This window comes from Struthio camelus, chromosome 17, assembly GCF_040807025.1.
Source record: "Struthio camelus isolate bStrCam1 chromosome 17, bStrCam1.hap1, whole genome shotgun sequence".
In the NCBI taxonomy this organism is placed as follows: domain Eukaryota; kingdom Metazoa; phylum Chordata; class Aves; order Struthioniformes; family Struthionidae; genus Struthio; species Struthio camelus.
Genome location: NC_090958.1, coordinates 18,486,227 through 18,506,554, shown reverse-complemented (window position 1 = coordinate 18,506,554; position 20,328 = coordinate 18,486,227). Strand labels below are relative to the sequence as shown.

General features: G+C 37.8%; 1 protein-coding gene across 5 annotated transcripts in view; it reads left to right on the top strand.

Annotated features, from left to right (window-relative positions):
- Nucleotides 1-20,328, top strand: part of HECTD4 (HECT domain E3 ubiquitin protein ligase 4) — a 78,058-nt gene that overhangs the window by 34,815 nt on the left and 22,915 nt on the right. For 3 of the 5 annotated variants that reach the window (XM_068911430.1, XM_068911427.1, XM_068911431.1), the window contains 34 exons: nt 123-269; nt 1,392-1,496; nt 2,249-2,412; nt 2,790-3,023; nt 3,250-3,442; nt 3,644-3,748; nt 3,830-3,918; nt 4,537-4,712; nt 5,221-5,356; nt 5,500-5,641; nt 5,754-5,920; nt 6,580-6,726; nt 7,039-7,223; nt 7,618-7,771; nt 8,110-8,390; nt 8,746-8,935; nt 10,089-10,170; nt 10,861-11,063; nt 11,247-11,382; nt 12,061-12,243; nt 12,505-12,675; nt 13,057-13,226; nt 13,655-13,770; nt 14,645-14,748; nt 15,024-15,185; nt 15,324-15,472; nt 15,751-15,830; nt 15,955-16,118; nt 16,650-16,887; nt 17,349-17,485; nt 17,649-17,775; nt 18,777-18,914; nt 19,257-19,393; nt 19,557-19,717. In XM_068911430.1, coding sequence (XP_068767531.1) covers nt 123-269; nt 1,392-1,496; nt 2,249-2,412; nt 2,790-3,023; nt 3,250-3,442; nt 3,644-3,748; nt 3,830-3,918; nt 4,537-4,712; nt 5,221-5,356; nt 5,500-5,641; nt 5,754-5,920; nt 6,580-6,726; nt 7,039-7,223; nt 7,618-7,771; nt 8,110-8,390; nt 8,746-8,935; nt 10,089-10,170; nt 10,861-11,063; nt 11,247-11,382; nt 12,061-12,243; nt 12,505-12,675; nt 13,057-13,226; nt 13,655-13,770; nt 14,645-14,748; nt 15,024-15,185; nt 15,324-15,472; nt 15,751-15,830; nt 15,955-16,118; nt 16,650-16,887; nt 17,349-17,485; nt 17,649-17,775; nt 18,777-18,914; nt 19,257-19,393; nt 19,557-19,717 — 5,273 coding nt within the window. The remainder of the gene's footprint in view (nt 1-122; nt 270-1,391; nt 1,497-2,248; nt 2,413-2,789; nt 3,024-3,249; nt 3,443-3,643; nt 3,749-3,829; nt 3,919-4,536; nt 4,713-5,220; nt 5,357-5,499; nt 5,642-5,753; nt 5,921-6,579; nt 6,727-7,038; nt 7,224-7,617; nt 7,772-8,109; nt 8,391-8,745; nt 8,936-10,088; nt 10,171-10,860; nt 11,064-11,246; nt 11,383-12,060; nt 12,244-12,504; nt 12,676-13,056; nt 13,227-13,654; nt 13,771-14,644; nt 14,749-15,023; nt 15,186-15,323; nt 15,473-15,750; nt 15,831-15,954; nt 16,119-16,649; nt 16,888-17,348; nt 17,486-17,648; nt 17,776-18,776; nt 18,915-19,256; nt 19,394-19,556; nt 19,718-20,328) is intronic. The other 2 variants (XM_068911429.1, XM_068911428.1) reach the window with 1 other exon arrangement.

The following is a 20,328-nucleotide window of genomic DNA, read 5'->3' as shown; positions in this document are numbered from 1 at the left end:
CTCGCCTCACAGGGCTGTTGTGAGGACTTGTTAATGTTAATAAAGCGCTTTGCAAATATGAAGCGCGGTGTAAGTGCTAAGTATTATTATTATTATTAGATTTTCTTGTTTTTCTCTTACAGTCTAACAGTGTATTTTATGTTTTGAAGTTGGTGATCTATGCTGGTCCTAACACAAACAGTAGGAAGGTTGCTGAGTATGGAGGCAATACACTGGGATATGGCAGCCGTAGTGTCTTAGGAACTGGTTGGCCGAAAGACTTAGTAAAGGTACAGTATTATAATCCAAAAATTTTTCACATAGAAAAGTCTCTTTTGGAAACCATGCAGAGACCATTTTAACCCTAAATGAAGTCTAAGCTTTTAAGTGTATGAGATCACTTCTTAAGTAGGCTATTGTGTCCTTGGGGAATTAACGTTACTCATCCATATATTATACATGTTGTTAGTCTTTGAGGTGATGTTGTTTTGTTATGTCTTATTGGAATTCATTATTAGTATGCTCCAGTCCTGGAGTTTCTAACAACACTACTGTCCTCATAAGTATATATGAGAACTCCTAAACTCCTAGGAGGAGTTCTTACTGAATCTGAGGCTGTACATATTTTCTTAAGTGCTGTAGGAATGATTGCTCTCTCTGCAAGTAGTAGGTGTAGCAACTTTTCCACACATTTGTGTTCCTTCAGATATGCTTTTGACAGTAAGGCTAAGATACAGAAGTCCCTCAGAAACTTTGTTCAGTTCGTTCCCTCAGATTTTATGTAATGCCATTTTTCTTATGTATTTGTTATGTTATATCATCCCAAACTAAATCTTGACCAATATTCATTTAAAAAGGAAAAGGAGAACAAGAAGTAACAAATTGGAAAGCAATTTCAGTCGAACACACCAGTGTTCAGAATTACTGAGGTTTCAATGGTTTTCAGAGATAGATTTTTATATTGTTCTGTTAACAAAATCTTAACATTAACATTCTTCCTCTCCTTGAAGGACTTGTCTGTCTTCCCACCTTCAGGAAGAGAACTGTTGATCATTGCTTGTATTTACAGAAGAATAAAGAAAGCTTTTTGATGAAAATTAAGGCCGAGTAACACAGACTGACTTCATGAATTCTGATTTTTACTGCACAACTACATATGTATTTGTTTTACTGTAGTTAGCCAGGCAAAATTAAAATCAAACCATCCACTAAAAGACATTCTTACAAAATGGGAAGGCTCTCTAATCAGTGTATGTGATTGGAGATAGAAATAACAGTTAAGACGTTTAAAGAATTAATCCATAAAATAAGCCACTTTTATGAAAAGCCTGTTTGTTTGTCTCAATTCTTAAATGTATCTCCTTTTTTTTTCTTTTTTTTTCCCTCTCCCTCCTCCCCTTTGAAATTTTAAGGTGGAAGGAGATACAGTCACCTTCTCCTTTGAAATGCGGAGTGGCCGTGAGCACAACACTCCGGACAAAGCTATGTGGGGCTTTGCTTGCACTGTTCGAGCACAGGTACTCTGATGTGACAGATTCCATGGGATAGGTTCAGCTTAAATTTGTTTTCTTGTATGTACTTTATATCAAATAGAAACGTGCATCAAAGTTGAAGTTCATTTTTGAAATGTAAAACAGTAGTAACTTAGTTATTTTGACCATATAGCAAAACATCCCTTTATAATGTAAAGGACCTAAGTTTTAGACATCTTGCTTCCTTAGCTAGAGATGCCCTGTGGCACACTCTGTAGTGTGCTTAGGGTTTTATGCAGATAAACATTACTGAGTATGTCTTATCTATCTCTTATCTTTGGCACTGGACTTGGATGAGGTTACTTTAGTATCTGTTGCTGCCAGTAGATGTGGAGCTCTTGGAAGAGATTGGGTACCTGGTAACAGCCTGGGAACTGGAGGGTTAACGAGGAAATAGTGATTCCAGTCTATAGAGAAGAGGGAGGGGAGCTGGGTTCAGACAAAAGGAAACTTGAATCCCGCTGCCTGAAAGCTAAGACTGGGTCTACAAGATGGCAGATCTGCAGGCTGAGGACTGACTGAAGCAAAAATAATTTTACTTTTTGGATTTTTTTTGTTCAGGAAAATAATGTTCAAATCTCTTCCTTCTTGTCTTGACTTGTTCATATATATTGCTTTTAATTGTTAAAACATTTTTTCAGTATCCCTGTGCAAGATACCTGTCTTATTTTGAAATAGATGAGAGGATGACTTTGTAGTTGATTCATTGGTGCAACTTATCACTGTTCCTACTACAGGAGTCTTCAGAGGATGTGTCAGGAGGCTTACCGTTCTTAGTTGACCTGGCACTCGGCCTTTCTGTGTTAGCTTGTTCTATGCTACGAATATTATACAATGGACCAGAAATTACCAAAGATGAAGAAACCTGCCAAGAGCTCTTAAGATCCAAACTATTACAAAGGTAACAAAGCAAAGCAACTTCTTGTATCTGAGTCCCTATGGGTTTTTGAGAGAAGGTGGCTTTTGCAGTTGTGCTCAAGTCCCATGTTTTACAGGTGATGGCTTTCGTAGCTTATCATGCAGAGTTTATTCAACAGCTTTGTCATGCCTAAAACTAATCTAGGGAATAGAGGTTCTGTTGTCTAGAACTAAGTAAATAGAGGAGGATTGGACCATATTTAGTACAAGCCACAATTGCTGTGCTCCAAAATAAGGTTGTATCGAGTCCTTTCTAGTAGTGTACTGTTGACTGATGTGTCTTTCTGAATGTGAGAGATGAGAGTTAGAAAAGAACCCACAATCCTTTTCAGCTGTTCTTTTATTCATTTATTTGTCCAGATGCCAGTGGCAGGTGGAAGCTAATGGTGTAATATCTCCAGCCCTTACACCAAGTCCTTCTCCGTTGCCTCTTACTATAGACGAAGATCGAGAATTTACATATCCTTCTGATGTTCTAGTGCCTCCTGTTGGACACTATTTTGATCTGCCTAGGATTAGGCTGCCTCCAGGAATCATGATAAAACTCAGGGAAATTTCAGGACGCGCTAGGCCTCAGTTTAGGCCTAGTATAAAGTAAGTGGTCGTTGTTTCGCTGTCTTTTGTTTGAAAAGTTTGGTGCCAAAGTGAACTAAAAAGGCAACGGTAAGGAGGTAGGATGCCTGTCAGCTTGATGGGAGGCATTTAATATCCCATAAATGCTTGTTTGTGAATGCAACATCTAGGGAGTTGTAAATATGAATTGTCAAAGTGTATCAGTTATTCTTGCCTAATCAGTTTTTGGCTTTACCTATAACCCTAGGGAAGTGATTCAGCCAGAAGTAATGGAGGAGATGGTAGTTTCATGTGTGATTAAGCATTTGAATTTGGTTGATGCACTCCAGTCCCTAATAAATTTCCAGTATCAGGAAGAACATGCTGAGGAATATGATTTACTTTGTAAAATTATGGGAGAGACTTTTAAGAAGCTAAATGCCATGGAGAGACAATTACAGGTAAAAAGAAAATTACCCCAAAAAATAAGTTTGGGTGGTTTTTTGGTTTTGTTTGTTTGCTTTTTTGAGAATAAAGGGTTATTAATAGCATTTCAGAAACAAAAATAGAAAATTTACTGGAATTTCTTTTTCTTTAAGATCTCCATGTTAAGATGAACAAATGCAATAAGTGTTATTTTTATCTCTTTTTTTTTTTTTTAGAGTGTAGCTGAGCTGGAACAGAAATGGCAGAATGAGGTAGATGACGCCATGCATGGGAAGCTGGAGAACAATGTTCCATTCTTTTATGATTATCACTTCAATGAGGTAAGCATTGTTGCTATCGAGTGTGTTCCTGCTTCATGCTGCTCTCAATACATGTTCATCCTTTTCCTTCACTTTGATTAGAGCAAGATGAAAGAACTGGAACTTCTGTGTTCAATGAAAGAAGTTTCATTTGATGGAAGTGATCTTGAGAATGTAGTCCTGGCATTAAGGTTAGTAGTTGGATGTGGAGTGTGTCATTGAAGCAAGGTACTTAAAGATGGGCAACTTTAAGCAGCTGTGGAATTTCAGTGAGTTCTGTAAGTCTATTTGCAGTGTTAAAGTTGCATACATACATAAGCACTAACAGAAGTAAGCACTTAAGTCTCATATTGTACCTGCGACACTTAGTGGTGTGAAACAGAAGCTGGTAGTAAATGTTTTGAAAATGTTTTATATTCTGATTTCTTTAATAAAGTTGATAGAGCTATAGAAAGAAAACACCCTTTGGGAATAGGGAAGTTCAGATGATCTAACTGGAGATGCAAATACCTTAATTTTTCCCCATCTGTCTCACAATATCTGATTAAATTGTTAGAAACATTTTCCCTAATATATTAATATTAGTGCTTTGTTGTTATTCCTTATTTAACAAATGACTAAATTATTTCATTGATTCCCCTCACTACCGCCCCCTCCCCGTTTTCTACTTTGTTGGCATAAAGAATAGTTGGAGGCTACAAGGGGTATACCTTTTTTACAATAACTTTTCTCACAATAAGACCTGATTTCAGGAAGCATTAAAACATAATTGAGTTTACTGCTTTTGTTTTTCTCTTTTGTGATTTCAGGGAGAAGTTTTTTCAAGAGGTGAATTCACTGATACAGAAGTCCTCTCATCCGCTGGCTAAAACAAAAGCATTAGTTAAGAGCTTGATGAATAGAGCAGAGTTGTTATTACATGTCACTATTGCAGCCCAATCTGGTATCACAAGAAGTATATCTGGTACCCCTGCAGAGACTCCAGGTATGAATAAACAATGTATCTCATTACTAGCATTGTACATTTATTTCAAAGATGTATTTAGTCTATTCTAAGTTATTCTTTTTCTCTTCTCTCTTTTACTTAAATTAAAATTAAGAAGTAATTTTGTTAATTTGATTTGAAGAAGTAAATCAAATTAATTCATTTATAATGAATGAAATAGAGCCTTTGTTTTCCAAATGTCCTATTGATGGTAAATTAAGCTTTTTTTCCACGTAATATGCAGAATTTAAACGTTAATCTCGTGAATTACTGAGATAAAATGTGTAGCCTAGTCAAAAAAAAAAAAGCTAACTTGAAATAATACCTGAAAACACATGACAAGAAAACAGGAAAGCCCTTCTGAACTGAGCTGCATGTTCGTGCTTAGCATGTTTCCCCCATCCTCTCTTATAGTTTTTACTGGAATGTGCCCGCTGATTTTAAAAACCGTTCGTAAATAACCTCCTAGACCAGGAGTGACATGCTTTCCTATTCTGTAATATTGCAGCTTGTAAATCGGCATCCGAAACAAAAGTGATATCTCACGCAGTTCGCCAGCCTGTCTTTCTTCGCAGTATGTCAGCACCATCTGACTTGGAAATGATTGGTAATGAGGATCTCGAGTTTGCTAGATCAAGTCAAAGGTATACAAGGGCTTATGCCACTGAATTGCTTTACAATAGCATGATTGATGTTTTTAAACCATCATAAACTTTGCAGATGTAGGACATCATTTTCATCGGATCAACTTACTGCTGGCATGTCTAATTATCCTATATTCTCATAGGCGTCGCCATGTTACCAGCCATAGAAGCAGTTCTTTCACTCTTCTTCAGTCATTGACCATTGAGGATAGCAACGATAAACCCACATACAGTGTCTTATTGGGGCAACTATTTGCTTTCATTGGAACAAATCCCGACCAAGCGGTATGTCATTCTAAATATGCCAAATTGTTATATTTTCAAATTTAAACTTTTACACTGAGTGGAGGTTTGTCTTGTTTATGTCTCATTAACAAAAAGAAAAAATATCTCATAGGTATCCAGCAGCAGTTTTCTGCTAGCTGCTCAGACGAGGTGGCGTCGTGGGAATACAAGGAAGCAAGCGCTGGTACACATGAGAGAGTTGCTGACAGCAGCTGTTCGAGTTGGCGGTGTGACTCACCTTGTAGGCCCAGTGACCATGGTACTTCAAGGAGGACCAAGGTTTGTTTGCTTCTCTAAAAATAATTAAATGTTTAGGTCTTTGTACAAGATGGTAAATTGCATTGCACCGAGACAAGCTGTAAGAGGTAACTAACTGTTAGGGCCCAAGTTCTCAGAACTGTAGCTGCAACAACAATTGTTTTTGGCCATTGTGGGGTAAAAGGCTGAAACTTACATATGTATATATATATGTATATATAAAATACACATTATTTAAATATATTTATTTTAAATATATAAATATATATACTTAAATTAGATTAATTTTCTTTTCATATTGGGATGCTGCATCCACAAGTATGTATTTAGGGTATGTTATTTTCTTGACTGAATATTGCATTCATGTTTATTAGATGTTTAGTAGAACATTAGCTGATCCTAATGCTGTCATCTACATTTGATAGCTATTTTGTAAGAATTTTACAATTCGTGCAATCATTTGTTGTCAAATTTCGCTCTTGTATGAGCTGAAACTACAATAGTATCTTGTTTACACATATTTTATATGAAAACATTAAATAAACAACTTGCACTTTTGCCTCTTAATCTTCCATGAGTTATTTTTAATATGTGGTGGGTTTTTTTGAAGCTGTATTTGGAAGTTTCTTCATTTCATTTAACCTAGAAAGCCATGATTTCAAATGTCTGACTACCAACAGAATTGAAGAGCTCACGTGTGGTGGGATGGTGGAACAAGTCCAGGAAGCTTTTGGAGAGACTATGACATCCGTTGTTTCACTGTGTGCTCGCTACCCCATTGCTTGTGCAAATAGCATTGGCCTCTTATGCACTATACCTTACACAAGGTATGAAAGTATTGCTTTCAGAAAGGAAGGAACCACGGTTGTCCTTATTAGGTTTTGCCATAAGGGGAGAAGCATTATAGAGCATAAACACACTCCTCATCATCAAGAAAGGGAGTCTCTGAGAACATCCTGTTTAAATTTTCTCCGAGTATAGAATTTGATGTGGGGAGGGCAACGGAGAGACAGAACTGTCTAGGTCTGCAAACTAAAGTAATTAACTGCTGAGTTAATAGCAAATGTTGGATACTCTGTGTCTGTAGGTAGTGACTGAAAAGTTACTTTGGTAAAACTTGACTTTCTCCTCTCACGCAGGAGCGAAGAGAAGTGCTTGGTACGCAGTGGCCTGGTACAGCTTATGGACCGGCTCTGCAGTTTAAGCAGCCAGACAGAATCCAGTTCAAATGAAAAACAGACTAAGAAACAGAAGGTGGCCACTATGGCTTGGGCTGCCTTCCAGGTGCTAGCCAATCGGTGTGTTGAATGGGAGAAGGAAGAAGGTAGGAATACTGCCACAGATATTCCTATTGTGTGCTTGAAGTTGTGCAAGTACATGAGAATAGGGCATTCACGCACCACTGACTTCAGTAATGTTTGGATTCTTAGAACACAGAAGTGGATATAAAAATGAGGGGATATCTTTAATTAGCTTTCTTCCCCTCTCCTCCTGTGTATTTTCCAGAATTATTTAAATAGATAGAGACTTAATATTAAGAAAATAAAAGTTGAATGCATTAATTTTGATTATGCTATTATGCTATTTTATATACAAAGGCACTATAGCAAAATAAAAATAATTTTGATTGTTTTCTGTTTGTGGGAAGGAGTTGGTGGATGTGTGCATTCATTTGTTTGTGAGATTTATAACTGTGTAATCTTGCATTATTTTTAAAGGTGGTTCAACTGAAGCTGTTCACTCTGGTCTGGCTCGTCAGGTCTCCAGCCTTCTTACCAATCACCTTGCTCGAGCGACAGAGTGTTGTGGTAATCAAGCTGCAGGAAATGATGCACTTCAAGATGTTCTTAGTCTTCTCAATGACCTGTCAAGGTACTAGGCTTTTGTCTCTGGAGTATTTTTTTTTCTATATATGAAAGTAGTTCTTTTGGATTTTTTTTTTTTTTGACATTAGTGAAGATAAAATAACTTTCAAAACCATTCTAAAATGTGACTGCAAAGTGACACTTATTCGATCTTCATGTGTAGTCTCTCAATGCTATCAGCTATTGCTTAAGAAATGTTGCAAGTAAGGTCTTGTCAGAGATAGGATAGTCACCTTTTAATCTTGTAAATAACCAGTTTTTGTTTGCTCTTAATCTCAAGAGCATTATCAAACATTCTGTTCTTTTTTCAAATAGAGGTTATCTGGGTTTTTTTCCCCCTTTCAGGAGTCACATAGGTAAAGCAATCCTGAGTCAGCCGGCCTGTGTGTCCAAACTTCTGTCACTTCTCTTGGATCAGCGTCCTTCTCCAAAGTTGGTCCTTATAATCCTCCAGCTGTGTCGTGCTGCGCTTCCTCTCATGAGTGTTGAAGACTGTGGAAATGTGGAACTGCCTCCCTGGAGTTACTCTGTACCCTCTCTGAACAGTGAACAAGATGATCCCAGTGACCCAGCTTCCAAGATTGCATCTCTGCTGTTAGCAAAGCTGGCAGATTATGTGGTACCAGGTACTGGCATCTGTCTGTTATGCTAATTTGAGAAATTACCAGGCGAGTCATATTTTTGCAAGGAGCTTTTGTGTTGACGCAAGGCTAGGGTAGAAAAACGGTATATGAGATGTTGGTATTCAGAGGCTGCATTTCTGTGACCTCCTATCTGCCTCTTAAGGTAATGATTTTCTGACGAAGGTGCCTGCCACAGTGGTGTTTAAACATACCTGAAAGTGTGGATTTTTTGGTTGTTGTTTTGGGAATTATTTTTCTTTGTAATTACTTTTAAGGCCAAGAAAGTTTGTTAATGGAGCAGGTTTCGTAACAAATGCTTGCCTCATGCTTCCCCCCCCCTCCCCCTTTCTGCTTCAAGGATGCCAGACGGTTCTTTCTCCAACTGCTTCTGAACCAGACACTACTTTGGCCAAAGCCAGCCCTAAAAATTCCATAAAAGGGGATAAAGATCCTGGAGAGGAAAGCGAGGCAGTGGATGGTAAACTTTCTATTTTTATTCATAAACGGGAAGACCAGTCATCCCATGAAGTTCTTCAGCCTTTACTGAGGTAATCTTAACTCAGTGGATTAGAATTAACAACCAATTGAGGCATTTCCATTTCTGTTCATTTTTTTTAGTGCTACAGCTGTAGAAGGATGCATCTTAGGCATAAATGTAACTGAGAAGGCAAAATGTCTTCACAATCCTGTTATGTTTAGTGGCAAATAATAAGACTATGCAGAAGTAGGTTATAGTGCTGATACTCGGCATACTGTTACCTGGATAAAAATGCAGACCGCTATACTGAATTTGTGGTGAGGCAGTAACAGAAATAATCTAAATCCCAGTGTTTCCTTAGCTTGTCCCTTTTATGGAAGATGATTTAGCAGTGATGAGAGCAACAAGAGGAAACAGAGCAGAGTATACAGATGTATGAAAAAGGAGGAAGATGTGCTGAAGTTAATTGGAGTCTATCTTGACATGTTTTCTCTCTGACTCGCTACAAGCCCTGCAAAGCACTAGCAAAGGAACATAAAAACATCTTAATCTGAAAAAAAAAATCACATAAAAATTAGCTACTTTAAATTTTTCTGATGGAGCACCATTTAAGTATCTTGTTCTAATATTAGAGATTACGTGGGACTAACAAATAGAACTATCAAAACAAAAATGGCTTTGAAAACTTTACTTCTAACAATGCATACTTTGGATGATACATTTGCTATTATATTTTCTTTAGTATTCTTAGTATGCAGTCATATCCAACTGGATTTTGAGATTGCTAAATGTGAGATAGCACAGAATGCAGCAGGTGATAATGTTATCTGCCCTCACTCCAAGTCTGTTCTGAACCAGTGCCTTAAAATGATACTAACAGGTGCAGTTGTTGGGTGTTCTTAGGTGAAAGATTAACTCAAAGGCCGTAGGCATTTGTGGTCAGTAAAAATAAATTTTGTGATGCTTCTTTTGGAGGAGGGGAGGGAGGATCATGCAAATAAATATATTCAATAGTCTTTCTTATATTCCTTTTGCAAATTACAGTACAACTGGGTATGGCCTTAACTATGGAGTATTTCTGTTATTGCTAAGCAACTCAGCTGCAAGGGTCACTTTGAAATCATTTAAAAATACATGTAATATATTAAAGTGGGCTGTATAGTTCAGATGTTTTTTTTCCACAATGAAAATAAAGTTAATGCATTTTATTTTCACTCTTACAGTAGCTCAGAAGGTCGCCCATTCCGACTAGGAACTGGGGCCAACATGGAGAAAGTGGTGAAAATGGATCGAGACATGACGAAAGTAAGAAAAAGAATGAATAGGGAATTATTCAATACCTTAAAAATTGATGGCCAGTCGGAATTTTCAGTTTTCATTGATGTTAAATCCCCTTTATTAATTACTGGTTTCCATTTTGTTTCAGTTTATAGAACTGTTTAAGAAGATGACTTTATTTATAATGTTAGCATAACAAAATTATTGATGTAAATAGAGTGGCAAACACTGAGAGAGAATTTCAGTTAATACGTTCTCCAGCCATTGTAGGTCATGGTTAAGGACCTTTAGTATTCACTTTCCGTAAGTGTTTAATGCAGGTTCTGAGTATGAAGTTTAAAGCATATATTTAAATTCAATTTTCTTATTTATTTTAAGACATTCTCTCAAGTGTTTGCACCAGAAATACTCATGCATATGTGGGGTTTTTTGTTATGGTTTTGTTTTTAATCAAAGAAGAGAAGCTGTACCATTAAGCCAAGAATGAAATACCTAAAAACAATGAATCCACGTTGATCTCTGGTATCCTCATAGACGAGAAGAAACAACAGAGAGAATGTGTGTCTCATGAGCGTGACTAATGCATGAACAGGAGGATGTTTTGGTCTGTTTATGATAGTTTCACGTATGCAGAGGGAAGAACGTTAAATGCATCTTATAGCATGGACAAACAGAGCTTACGTTAGTATTTCTCTTATGTGGCAATCTCACTTTCAGAGTGGCTGCTGTGAAGTTGTTACCGAAGAAGCTGCTGCAGCTCTCCGAAAGGCAACTAAGTGGGCACAGTCTGGTCTAATAGTTAGTGTTGGGCCACCCATAGAAACAGTCAATCCAGAAACTACTAGTGGGCTTTCCACTGGGGACAAAAAGAAGACTGCACAAACCTCTATTTGCAGGGAGAGGAATTCTGAGCTTGCCAGGTAGGTGACACTGATTCTGTACGTTCTACTTGTCCATATATCATTATTTGTAGCACTCTAGAAAATAATCTGGGGGTTCTTAAACTTCCCTTTTTTGTGTTGTGTATTGCTCCTAACAACTGAACTTTCCTTCCTTCTCTTGGTTTGAAATTAATGGGCAAATGGCTATCTCCTTCTGTAAAGGACGGATCCTGTGAGACCGTTTATCAGTGGTCACGTTGCAAACAGCATGGCAGCAGAGGTGATTGCCTTGTTACATAGCTTGCTGATGGCACCAGAATCAAATGCAGCTCAGATATGGACAACGACTGCTGAAAAGGTAAGCAAACAGAGAATTAGGTTGAAATTGTGCAACAAGTATGTACCCTGTAGTTTAAAGAACTGAATTATTAGCAGTTTCCTGAGATAGTCCTTTCTACCTTACTTGTTGTGATTCTTCAATCAAGGATGTGTAACTGCAAAGCAACAGCCCTTTCTAATGGTCAGTATTTACTTGAGATCTTGGAATGGGGTAAATAATCAAAAAATTTCCGACGACAAAGAATATGCTATCCTTTTTCAGCACAAATGTCACTTGTCATTCTTTTCAATAATTAATAATGCTGTTTGTTTAGGTAGTTTTCCTGCCTTTGCCATTCAGTCCTCTTTGCCATGACCTCTGAAGGTCTAAAATATTGTCTGGAAAGCATAGCGCTTTGCTTTTATGTGTCTTTGAATCCTGTAGCACATAATCTGCTGCTTAGGGTAAGTCCTTGAGAGAAGACTTTTCCTAAGATTGTGCATATAGCTCTGTGATCCTAAGAGTTATAAGGGAATGAAGCTGGCTTTGATGGTATTCTCACTTCAGAGGACTCAGAATATGATAAGTTATGTAATCTTCTTCAAGAGCAAAAATAATTCTTCTGAGACTGTGTGTGGGCTGGAGGCTTGGGGTGTTGGGTTTTGTCTGAATTGTGCTTTGAAGTCATTATCTGGTATTTTTGCTTTCTATCTTCAGGTTCTGTCTCGGGCTCTGATGTACATTCCACAACTTGGGAAATATGCAGAGAGTATTTTGGAGAATGGGAGTAGCAGTGGAAGGAAACTTGCTAAACTTCAAAGAATTGCTCGACAGGCAGTAGCTGCCCTTTGTGCTCTGGGTGGCTTTAAAGAGACCATTAAAATTGGTTCTGAAGTTCAGGTAATTTGCCACCTTTTACATTTTATACCTTAAATGGGAATTGATGCTTTTGACCGTTGTGTTGCACGCATTAGCATACTTGTGAAGCAGTGTTGCTGATTGCCTGCAATTGTGAAGCAGTGCCACAAATATTGCATATTATTTGTGAGTTTCTTAAAGTACCCAGATGTAATTTCGCATTGAGCTGGTGCACAGTGTTAAACACTCCGTGTTTCTTATTTGTGAAGCCTTAAACCTTATGCAGACCTCCTTTGGTTGTAGGTTTTAGGTAGAGGAATAGCAGGAAGCATTGGAGTTGTGGCATCTATTAATGAACAAGAAGGTATAGCAACGGTCAAATTTCCACCTACCAGTGTAGACGGTAGAAAGACCTCACAAGCATCAGACACGTTAACTATTCCATTATCTAGGCTCTGTGTTCCAAGATCTGAGGTACGGTAGTTTTAAGAATCCAATATTAAGTATAATTTTTTTTTGTTGTTTTTGGTCACAGTATACTGGCAGTTGATCTGCAGCTTGTAAAAGGCCTGTTGCATCTTTGATTAAAGATGGCTTATAAAGTTTGCCTCATTATTTTAAACATCTCTTAACAATACCTGTATTTAAGTTCTCATCCAAGTAACATGAATATTCATCTTTCAGTGCTTAAATGTGTTCCATTGCATACTGTGTTGTTTTTTCTTGTTTGGCTTGTGTTTGGTGCTGTTTTTGTCATAGTACAAAATGAGAATTAACTCCAGGTAATAAAACGCCCTCATTTCTTAGAAACTAACTACTTGAATTTAACTTTTTACCGTGCCCCCCCACCATCAGGCATTGCCTCTTCATAAACTGTCCATTACTGAGAAGGTAGTACAGGCAGTCCAGTCCATGTTGCTTCCTCAGGAGGGAAGTCTATCTATTCACACCTCACTTCCTGCAACAGGAGATGGCTCAACTCCAGTAATGGCAGTGGTCCGGCTTCTTGCTGAAATAAGAACTAGGTGAGTTGTTTTTTTGTGCAGCACTCCAGTCTGTCGTGATGCTGTACAAACTGTGTTCAAGAAAACTGCATACCTTCTTGTGTTCTTCCTCTGTCAATATTAGCGTGTGACAGGAGGGAACAATGTAAAAACTCTTTGCTTCCATAAGTAAACTTAGCGTCTGCATGTTGTCAAAATGAGCCCCAAAAGTGAGGTGCCTCCTGTAAAACTGGCAGTGCATTGAGCAAATGCTTCATATAAGCAAATGCTATGAAGCAGGGGAAAGCTGTTGTTGGGGAAGTTCCAGTGGATAGCTAAGCAACCAGACAAAGAAGTAGATCAGTTGGCATTCTTCCTTTTAAAACAGTCTTGAATTCAATACATGTGAAGATAACTTGAATTTAGTGTACATTCTTGTAATGCTTTAAATAAATTATTTTTACATTAAGAGCATGCCTGGTGATGGCTCAGCTATTAGAAGACAGCTCATTCTGTGAAGAATTTATTCAACAGTGTCCCGCTGCTGTGGAAGTTCTTAATTTGGTAGCACAGGAATGCAGCCCTGGTAGGTATTCAACACATCCTTGCAGGTTCACTGCCATATTCAGTGTGGAGACATAGCAGCTTATAAAACCATTTCAGTGTTTTGTCTTCCAGCTACTTAAGAGTTCACGATAGCTAGCGCAGTACAGCATGGGTTGGCATAGTTGCAGCTGTTAATGTAAGAGCAGCTAATAATCAAGCTAAATCATTAGGCATAAGGTTTAGACCGGGACATAACTGTGCTGTTATCACAGAAGATGGGACTAGCTGTCTGGTGCCATGCTTCCAAAATCTCTCCGTTGGTCTTGCTTCTAGTGTAACCTGCTCTATAGTCTTTGATATGATTATATGTTTTCTATTTATGAACTTGTTGCTGCTTTTTACAGTGCTTTCATTTATTCCTTGTTGCTCAGCTCTTAACTTCCTTCCCTCTTGTTTAAGGATAAGCAGTGGGCCCAGCGGAAGTCTTAGTTCGAGGGCAAATTTAGGAACATGTCAGAGCCTCTCAGTGGAGGAAAATGACTGAAGCGAAGGATGTTAGGATAGGAATGAAGTGGATTTCAGTTTGATCTCCAGAGTGAAAGGGAGCATACTGATTTTTGTCAGTAGGTGTAAATTCTTTTGACTTCCTGCTTTTGCTGGGTCATAAGCTTGCTGACTAATTGAAATTTATATGCTTCTTAATTAACATAACCAAATACAAATAAAACATGAGGAAAACCATTACTTAATTTTGTTTATTAGGTGAGTGAGATATTTGATTAGTTATTTTGAAATGCATTATTTTTGTCATATTTCTTTCTAATGTGATTATTGTTTTTAAATTTGAAGTACTGGACTCTTAAGTGACTGGATTTGCTTGGAACCTCATGACTTGGTTCGGTTTGTTATTACAGGGGAGAGGCTCCTTGTTGTGGAAATGCAGTGTGAAAGGTTACGAATGCTATATCGTGACTGTGCTCGCCCTCCTCCTCCTCCGCTCCAAGCAGACAGAAGACAGGTGAGCACAGAAATGGTGCTGAGTCTTCTGGCATATCACAAATGAAGTCAGCTATTGAATGCTGCGGGACTGCCTGTGGCGTGGGAACCAACTGGCTGTTTTTTATTTAAACATTTAATTTACTGTGATTTCACGTAATGGGATGTAATTTGTTGTGATTACAGTTATGGTAATTGCATGTGCGGTATTAAATATGCGTTTCATAAAAGAACGTCATTGGATTTTAATAGATGATTTCAACTGTAATTGGTAAAATGCTCTGCTCCTGTTGACAGCCCAAAGAAATCACTTGGAGCCCGTCAAGAGTGTTTCCCCCTGTGCGAGCATGCATGTTTTCATCACATCTCACAGCTGTGACCTTTTTGGCTGATCCTAGTGCAGGTGGAGGACTTCCTCGGGGTACATTTATCTATGCGACTTCACCAGTTCCAGTGCAGGTAAGAACTCACAACAGTACAACAATTTGTGTCATTTATATCCAATAGCGCTTGAACAGAAAGGATGAAAATTTTCTGCTTGACCTTTACCTCGTGGATGATTTAGTACTATTTTTTGTTTCCGCTTCTTATTTTTAGGCACCATCATTTTACTGGGAAATTGAAATAGTTTCCTATGGAGATACAGATGATGACACTGGTCCAATAGTTTCATTTGGGTTTGCTACAGAGGCAGAAAAACGGGATGGTGCTTGGACGAATCCTGTGGGCACTTGTCTTTTTCACAAGTATGTTGGAGACATACACTTTAAAAATCATGGTCTTGCTCAGTATGTTTATGTGCTCCTTAGGGAGGAACGCTGTGAGCACGTTGTGGTACGCGATGCATATACATGTTAAATGAAAGGATAAAATGATGAGCTAGAATATCTCCTGATCAGAATACGGGGAGCTGAGTTGCCTTTGTCAGTATTGTAGTTAGCTAGGCTTCAGATGGTAGAGAGTTGTTATATATTTATTTGTTTCAGCGCTGGTTTTAACTTTTTTTTCTTCTAATATTACTTAGCAATGGGCGAGCAGTGCATTACAATGGGTCCAGCTTGCTACAGTGGAAGAGTGTTAGACTGGATGTGACTCTTTCTCCTGGTATGTAAGAATATAGCTAATTTGCTTAACTGGAAAATCAGAAAATCTCTGGAATGTAAGAGAAATAGTGGATGAGAAAACAGATAAATCATGTTCTTCTCTTGATGATTACATTTCTCTATAGGAGATGTAGCTGGAATTGGCTGGGAAAGAACAGAAGGAACACCACCCCCTCCAGGGCAGCCAGCTAAAGGCAGAGTTTATTTTACGTATTGTGGGCAGCGACTTGGGCCATATCTAGAAGATGTCTCTGGTGGAATGTGGCCAGTTGTCCACATTCAGAAAAAGGCAAGTTTTAACAAAAATACACTGGTTGATGTATGTTCTTTCACAAGCGCTTAAAATGTTACGTGGGAAGTACCGAGTCTACTTTACCTATCTGTAAACAGTAGGGTGATAGTTTTTATCTTTATTCGGTTAGGTTGAGCTCTCATTCCCTTCTCAGTGTGCATATACGTTTCATTATTATTTGGAACTGTTTTTGCCCATCAGGACAATAAAGTGGAGATGAGACTGTATTCTGTACTAGTAGCCCTTATGTCTATTAGTATTCCTTCCCAACAGCAACCTTGCTGCAAAGTGTACTGGCTAAGTTCTCTGTAGCTTGAAGCTAGAAACAGGGAAAGTTCAAAGTGTTTGTTTAGCAGCTTAATGCTCTTCCTGCTGCATCCAGTTTTGTAGTCAGCAATGCTGGGAAAACTGTATGGTATGGAGATGCGATCAGCTTATCTTATTGGCCAAGTTTTAAACTAAGAGCAAAGAAAAGGATCAAAACAAAACACAAGTTTATCCTAATGCTTTATGTGCATCTTGTTTCAGAACACAAAAGTCCGTGCTAACTTTGGATCTCGCCAATTTGCCTACGCTGAAGGGCAAGCTCACAGGAATGCTGCTGATCTGTGCATTGACCTAGCTGAAGAAATAAGCGCCAACTTTGAAGCGTTGCCTTTTGCCATGGCTTCTGATAGCGATAATGATGCCGGCACCAGCATAGCTTCCGATCCTGGGACCCATGGCCCTCCTTGTAGAATTGCTGCTGTTGCCACAGCTCAACAACGTAAAGTGATGATTACTCATTTTTTTAAAAAACTCTTTCAGGAAAAGAAGTAATCGATTAAATAGGATTTAAGCATGTTTTGGCTGAAGTTCTTGTATACTGCCTGTTTAGCTAAAAGTAGTGCAATAAACATTGGCAAATACATATGTATTTGATTTATACCTAGGGAGTTATGAAAATGTGTTATTTTGGTCATTCTTTATATTCTTTATACACAAATTGTTCTCAGTTAATGTAACTATAATGAGAAGTTATCTTATTAGGACTTCAAATATACTGAGATGCTATAACAGACTGAATCATCCAATTGGCTGCACTATGTCAAAATGCATTACGTTTCCACAAACTGATTGGAGACCATGGAATGGGGAGTGCAGTATGTCTCAAGAACTTCACTGAATATTTTTCATGACTTCTTCTACTGTGTTATTATCTCATTATTTCCATATCCATGTTTGCAGAATATGACAGTGACACATCTTGCCACTATAAAATGGAACTCAGCTATGAGAACTTCATCACATCAGGCCCTGATCCTCATCCCCCTCCTATTGCAGATGATGAAAGCGACGATGACGACGACGACGATATTCCCCGGGTGAGCAACATGACTGCTTCTGCCTGCTATGACTTGTTGTTTAAATATGGATCTTGTAGTTGAAATTTTCAAGTTTTGATACACAAGAGTTTCCTTAAAGAAAATACAGTTGCCATTAGCTTTTCTTTTCTCTTGATGTTCTAAGTACCTTTTGCCTTTGTAGGAGGATCACTATGCCCTGTTGGTTAAAGCCTGGGAAACTAAAGTTTTCCCTACAATTAGAAGAAGATTCCGTAATGAGGCTGAGAGGAAGTCTGGGTTGGATCAGATTAAAGGAGCTTTACAGTTAGGTATGGCTGTCTTTATTTCTGTGCATATTGTTTTCTATGATGTGCAATAATTGTGGAAATAACATCTGCATTTCTTATGCCTTACTGTATTCAGGGCTGGAAAATAGAAGAGTTTTCATTTGCTGTTTTTTCTCAAGTACTTAGAATTTGTTTTGGGGTCATGATGTTGCCTTGCTTAACCTTTCTATTCAGGCTGGACTATTTAAATGAGGAAAATGGTTTTAGAAATAGTGGAAGAATTCATTCAGCTGTTATGAAATTGCATGAAGATGCAAAAATATTTTGTAATAATAGTTTGGGAAGAAATTGTCTATATGCGTTTTCTGTGTGTGACTACATCAATGCAAAACTGAGAAACACTTTAACGAGGAGGGAAATTTATAAGTGAATACTTCGATGCTGTTGTGAAAAGAACAGGTCTGACAAGACAACTTGTTTGTGGGAAAGTCCGTGTAATGTAACAAAGTAAAAATTCTGAGCTCTAGTGAAGAACAACATACGGAGGTCAGGAAACCTCCATTCCCTCTCAGCCTGGCTGAGAGAATGTTCAAGTATTTAGATAATTCATCTGCCTGTGATGCTATGAGAATAAGAATTCTTAGTACTTCAGGAGAATTTATTTCAAGTGTGTGGGAAAATATAACTGTATTTCTACTTCTTGTTCTTCTAGCATTTTTGGATGTTTTAAAGTTTTGGTACAAAGGTTAGTCGTTAGAGCAGTAATTTGAAGGTCAGGCACAGTAAGCCTCTTCTGCTATGGGGAGATGAGGACCTTTTGTTTTCTGAGGAGGGTTAACTTTAGAAATACACCTGAAAAGTCAGGTAGCCTTTGTAAGTATTGTTGAAGTCTACCAACCACTATCACTTTGAAATGAGTAAAGTTTGAAAAATGTGATTATATAATGATCAGTTGAGAATCTGATGCAGAAAATGCACTAGAGGTGTGTAGCTATTGCAAAATCAAGGCTTTAATTTAATCAGCCGCCTGTCCTGTTTACCAGGAATGGTTGACATAGCCCGACAAACTGTAGAATTCCTCTACGAGGAAAATGGTGGCATCCCAAGAGACCTCTACCTTCCTACTATTGAGGATATCAAAGATGAAGCAAATAAATTTACAATTGATAAAGTGCGAAAAGGTAAGATCATTTTGATCTTTCTTTTCCAGAAAGTAAGTTATAAGCAAATATCATTTATTTCTGCAGGTGCTGACAATATCAAGCATGAACTGGTTTGTTTGTTTTTATCAGTGTGGGGTTTTTTTCTTTTTTTTTTTTTTTTTGAAATAAATGTATTTTGTATGACGTTATCTTGTCGTTCCCTCCACACATCGGTACTATAAAGTGCCTTGTTAATGCAGGTGGAGTCTGTACTTCTTAAGCAAAATAAAAAATAAGGAGCTCTAGTGTTAGAGATTCACTATATAAATTGTAAGTTTGAGAAAATGGTGTATTTTAATAGCTGTGTTGTTGACTCTCCAGGTCTCACAGTGGTGACCCGCTCTCCTGACAGCAATAATGTTGCCAGTAATGCTGTTGGAACAGCTTTACCTAAGTTTGCTATTCGTGGGATGCTGAAGACATTTGGTCTTCATGGCGTAGTTCTGGATGTCGATTCAGTAAGTAAAGCTACGTTTGGAGGGCTTTTAATGCATCAACATCACACATCTGTGAGCAATTATGATAAAGTGTACTAGATTGGTTAGAATGCTGATTTTGAGCTCTTAAAAAAAAAAAAATCCATTGCTGTATTTATTGACGGTGTTGTTTTTGGTGTTTCAGGTAAATGAATTGGTACAAGTAGAGACCTATCTCAGAAGTGAAGGAGTTTTGGTAAGATACTGGTATCCTATTGACATGTTAGAAAGGCCACCTGCTGGTTATAGGAGGACGGCAACTAATGGTTTGGTTACCTTGGATAATACAAATATCCAAATTCACAGGTAAAAAAGAAATGAAGTTAGAGTACTTAAGAGACGTTTTTATTACATGACTCAATCAATAGCATTTCATATAGTGAAATTGTCTTGTTTTGAGCAGAAGTAAACTTCTGCATCTTATTGTAGTTGTTAGATTAAAATCAACAAAGACTGATTAAAATGTTGAGATTTAATTAATAGTGTTTATTTCTGTAATAAAGGAACTTGGTTACGATGATCTTGTTGAAAGGGTGAAGTGATCTGTCTGTATAATACTAAACTATTTAAACTTTCACAAAGCTGGATTGCTTATGCAGTACATTCTGTTACTTAGCGATACTCATAACATCTGCTTTTCGTCTGTGGGTCCTGTCCTGCTTGATTCTAGAAATGTGAATTTCACTGTTAAATACAGGACACCTTGCACCTCAAGAGAATGTGTTTCTGACTCCTAGGACTGAGGTTTTAATGTAAAAGTTGCCAGCAGTAGAAATCCTACCATTTTATTGCTGCATGCTAATGTTTATAATAATGGGATCTTATCTCTTCTCAAAAATGAAAATAGGCTTTATTTTCATGGCTCTTTTCCTCCATGAGCTTAAAGGCTTGAAACATTAAGGGACCTGGGTTTTGTC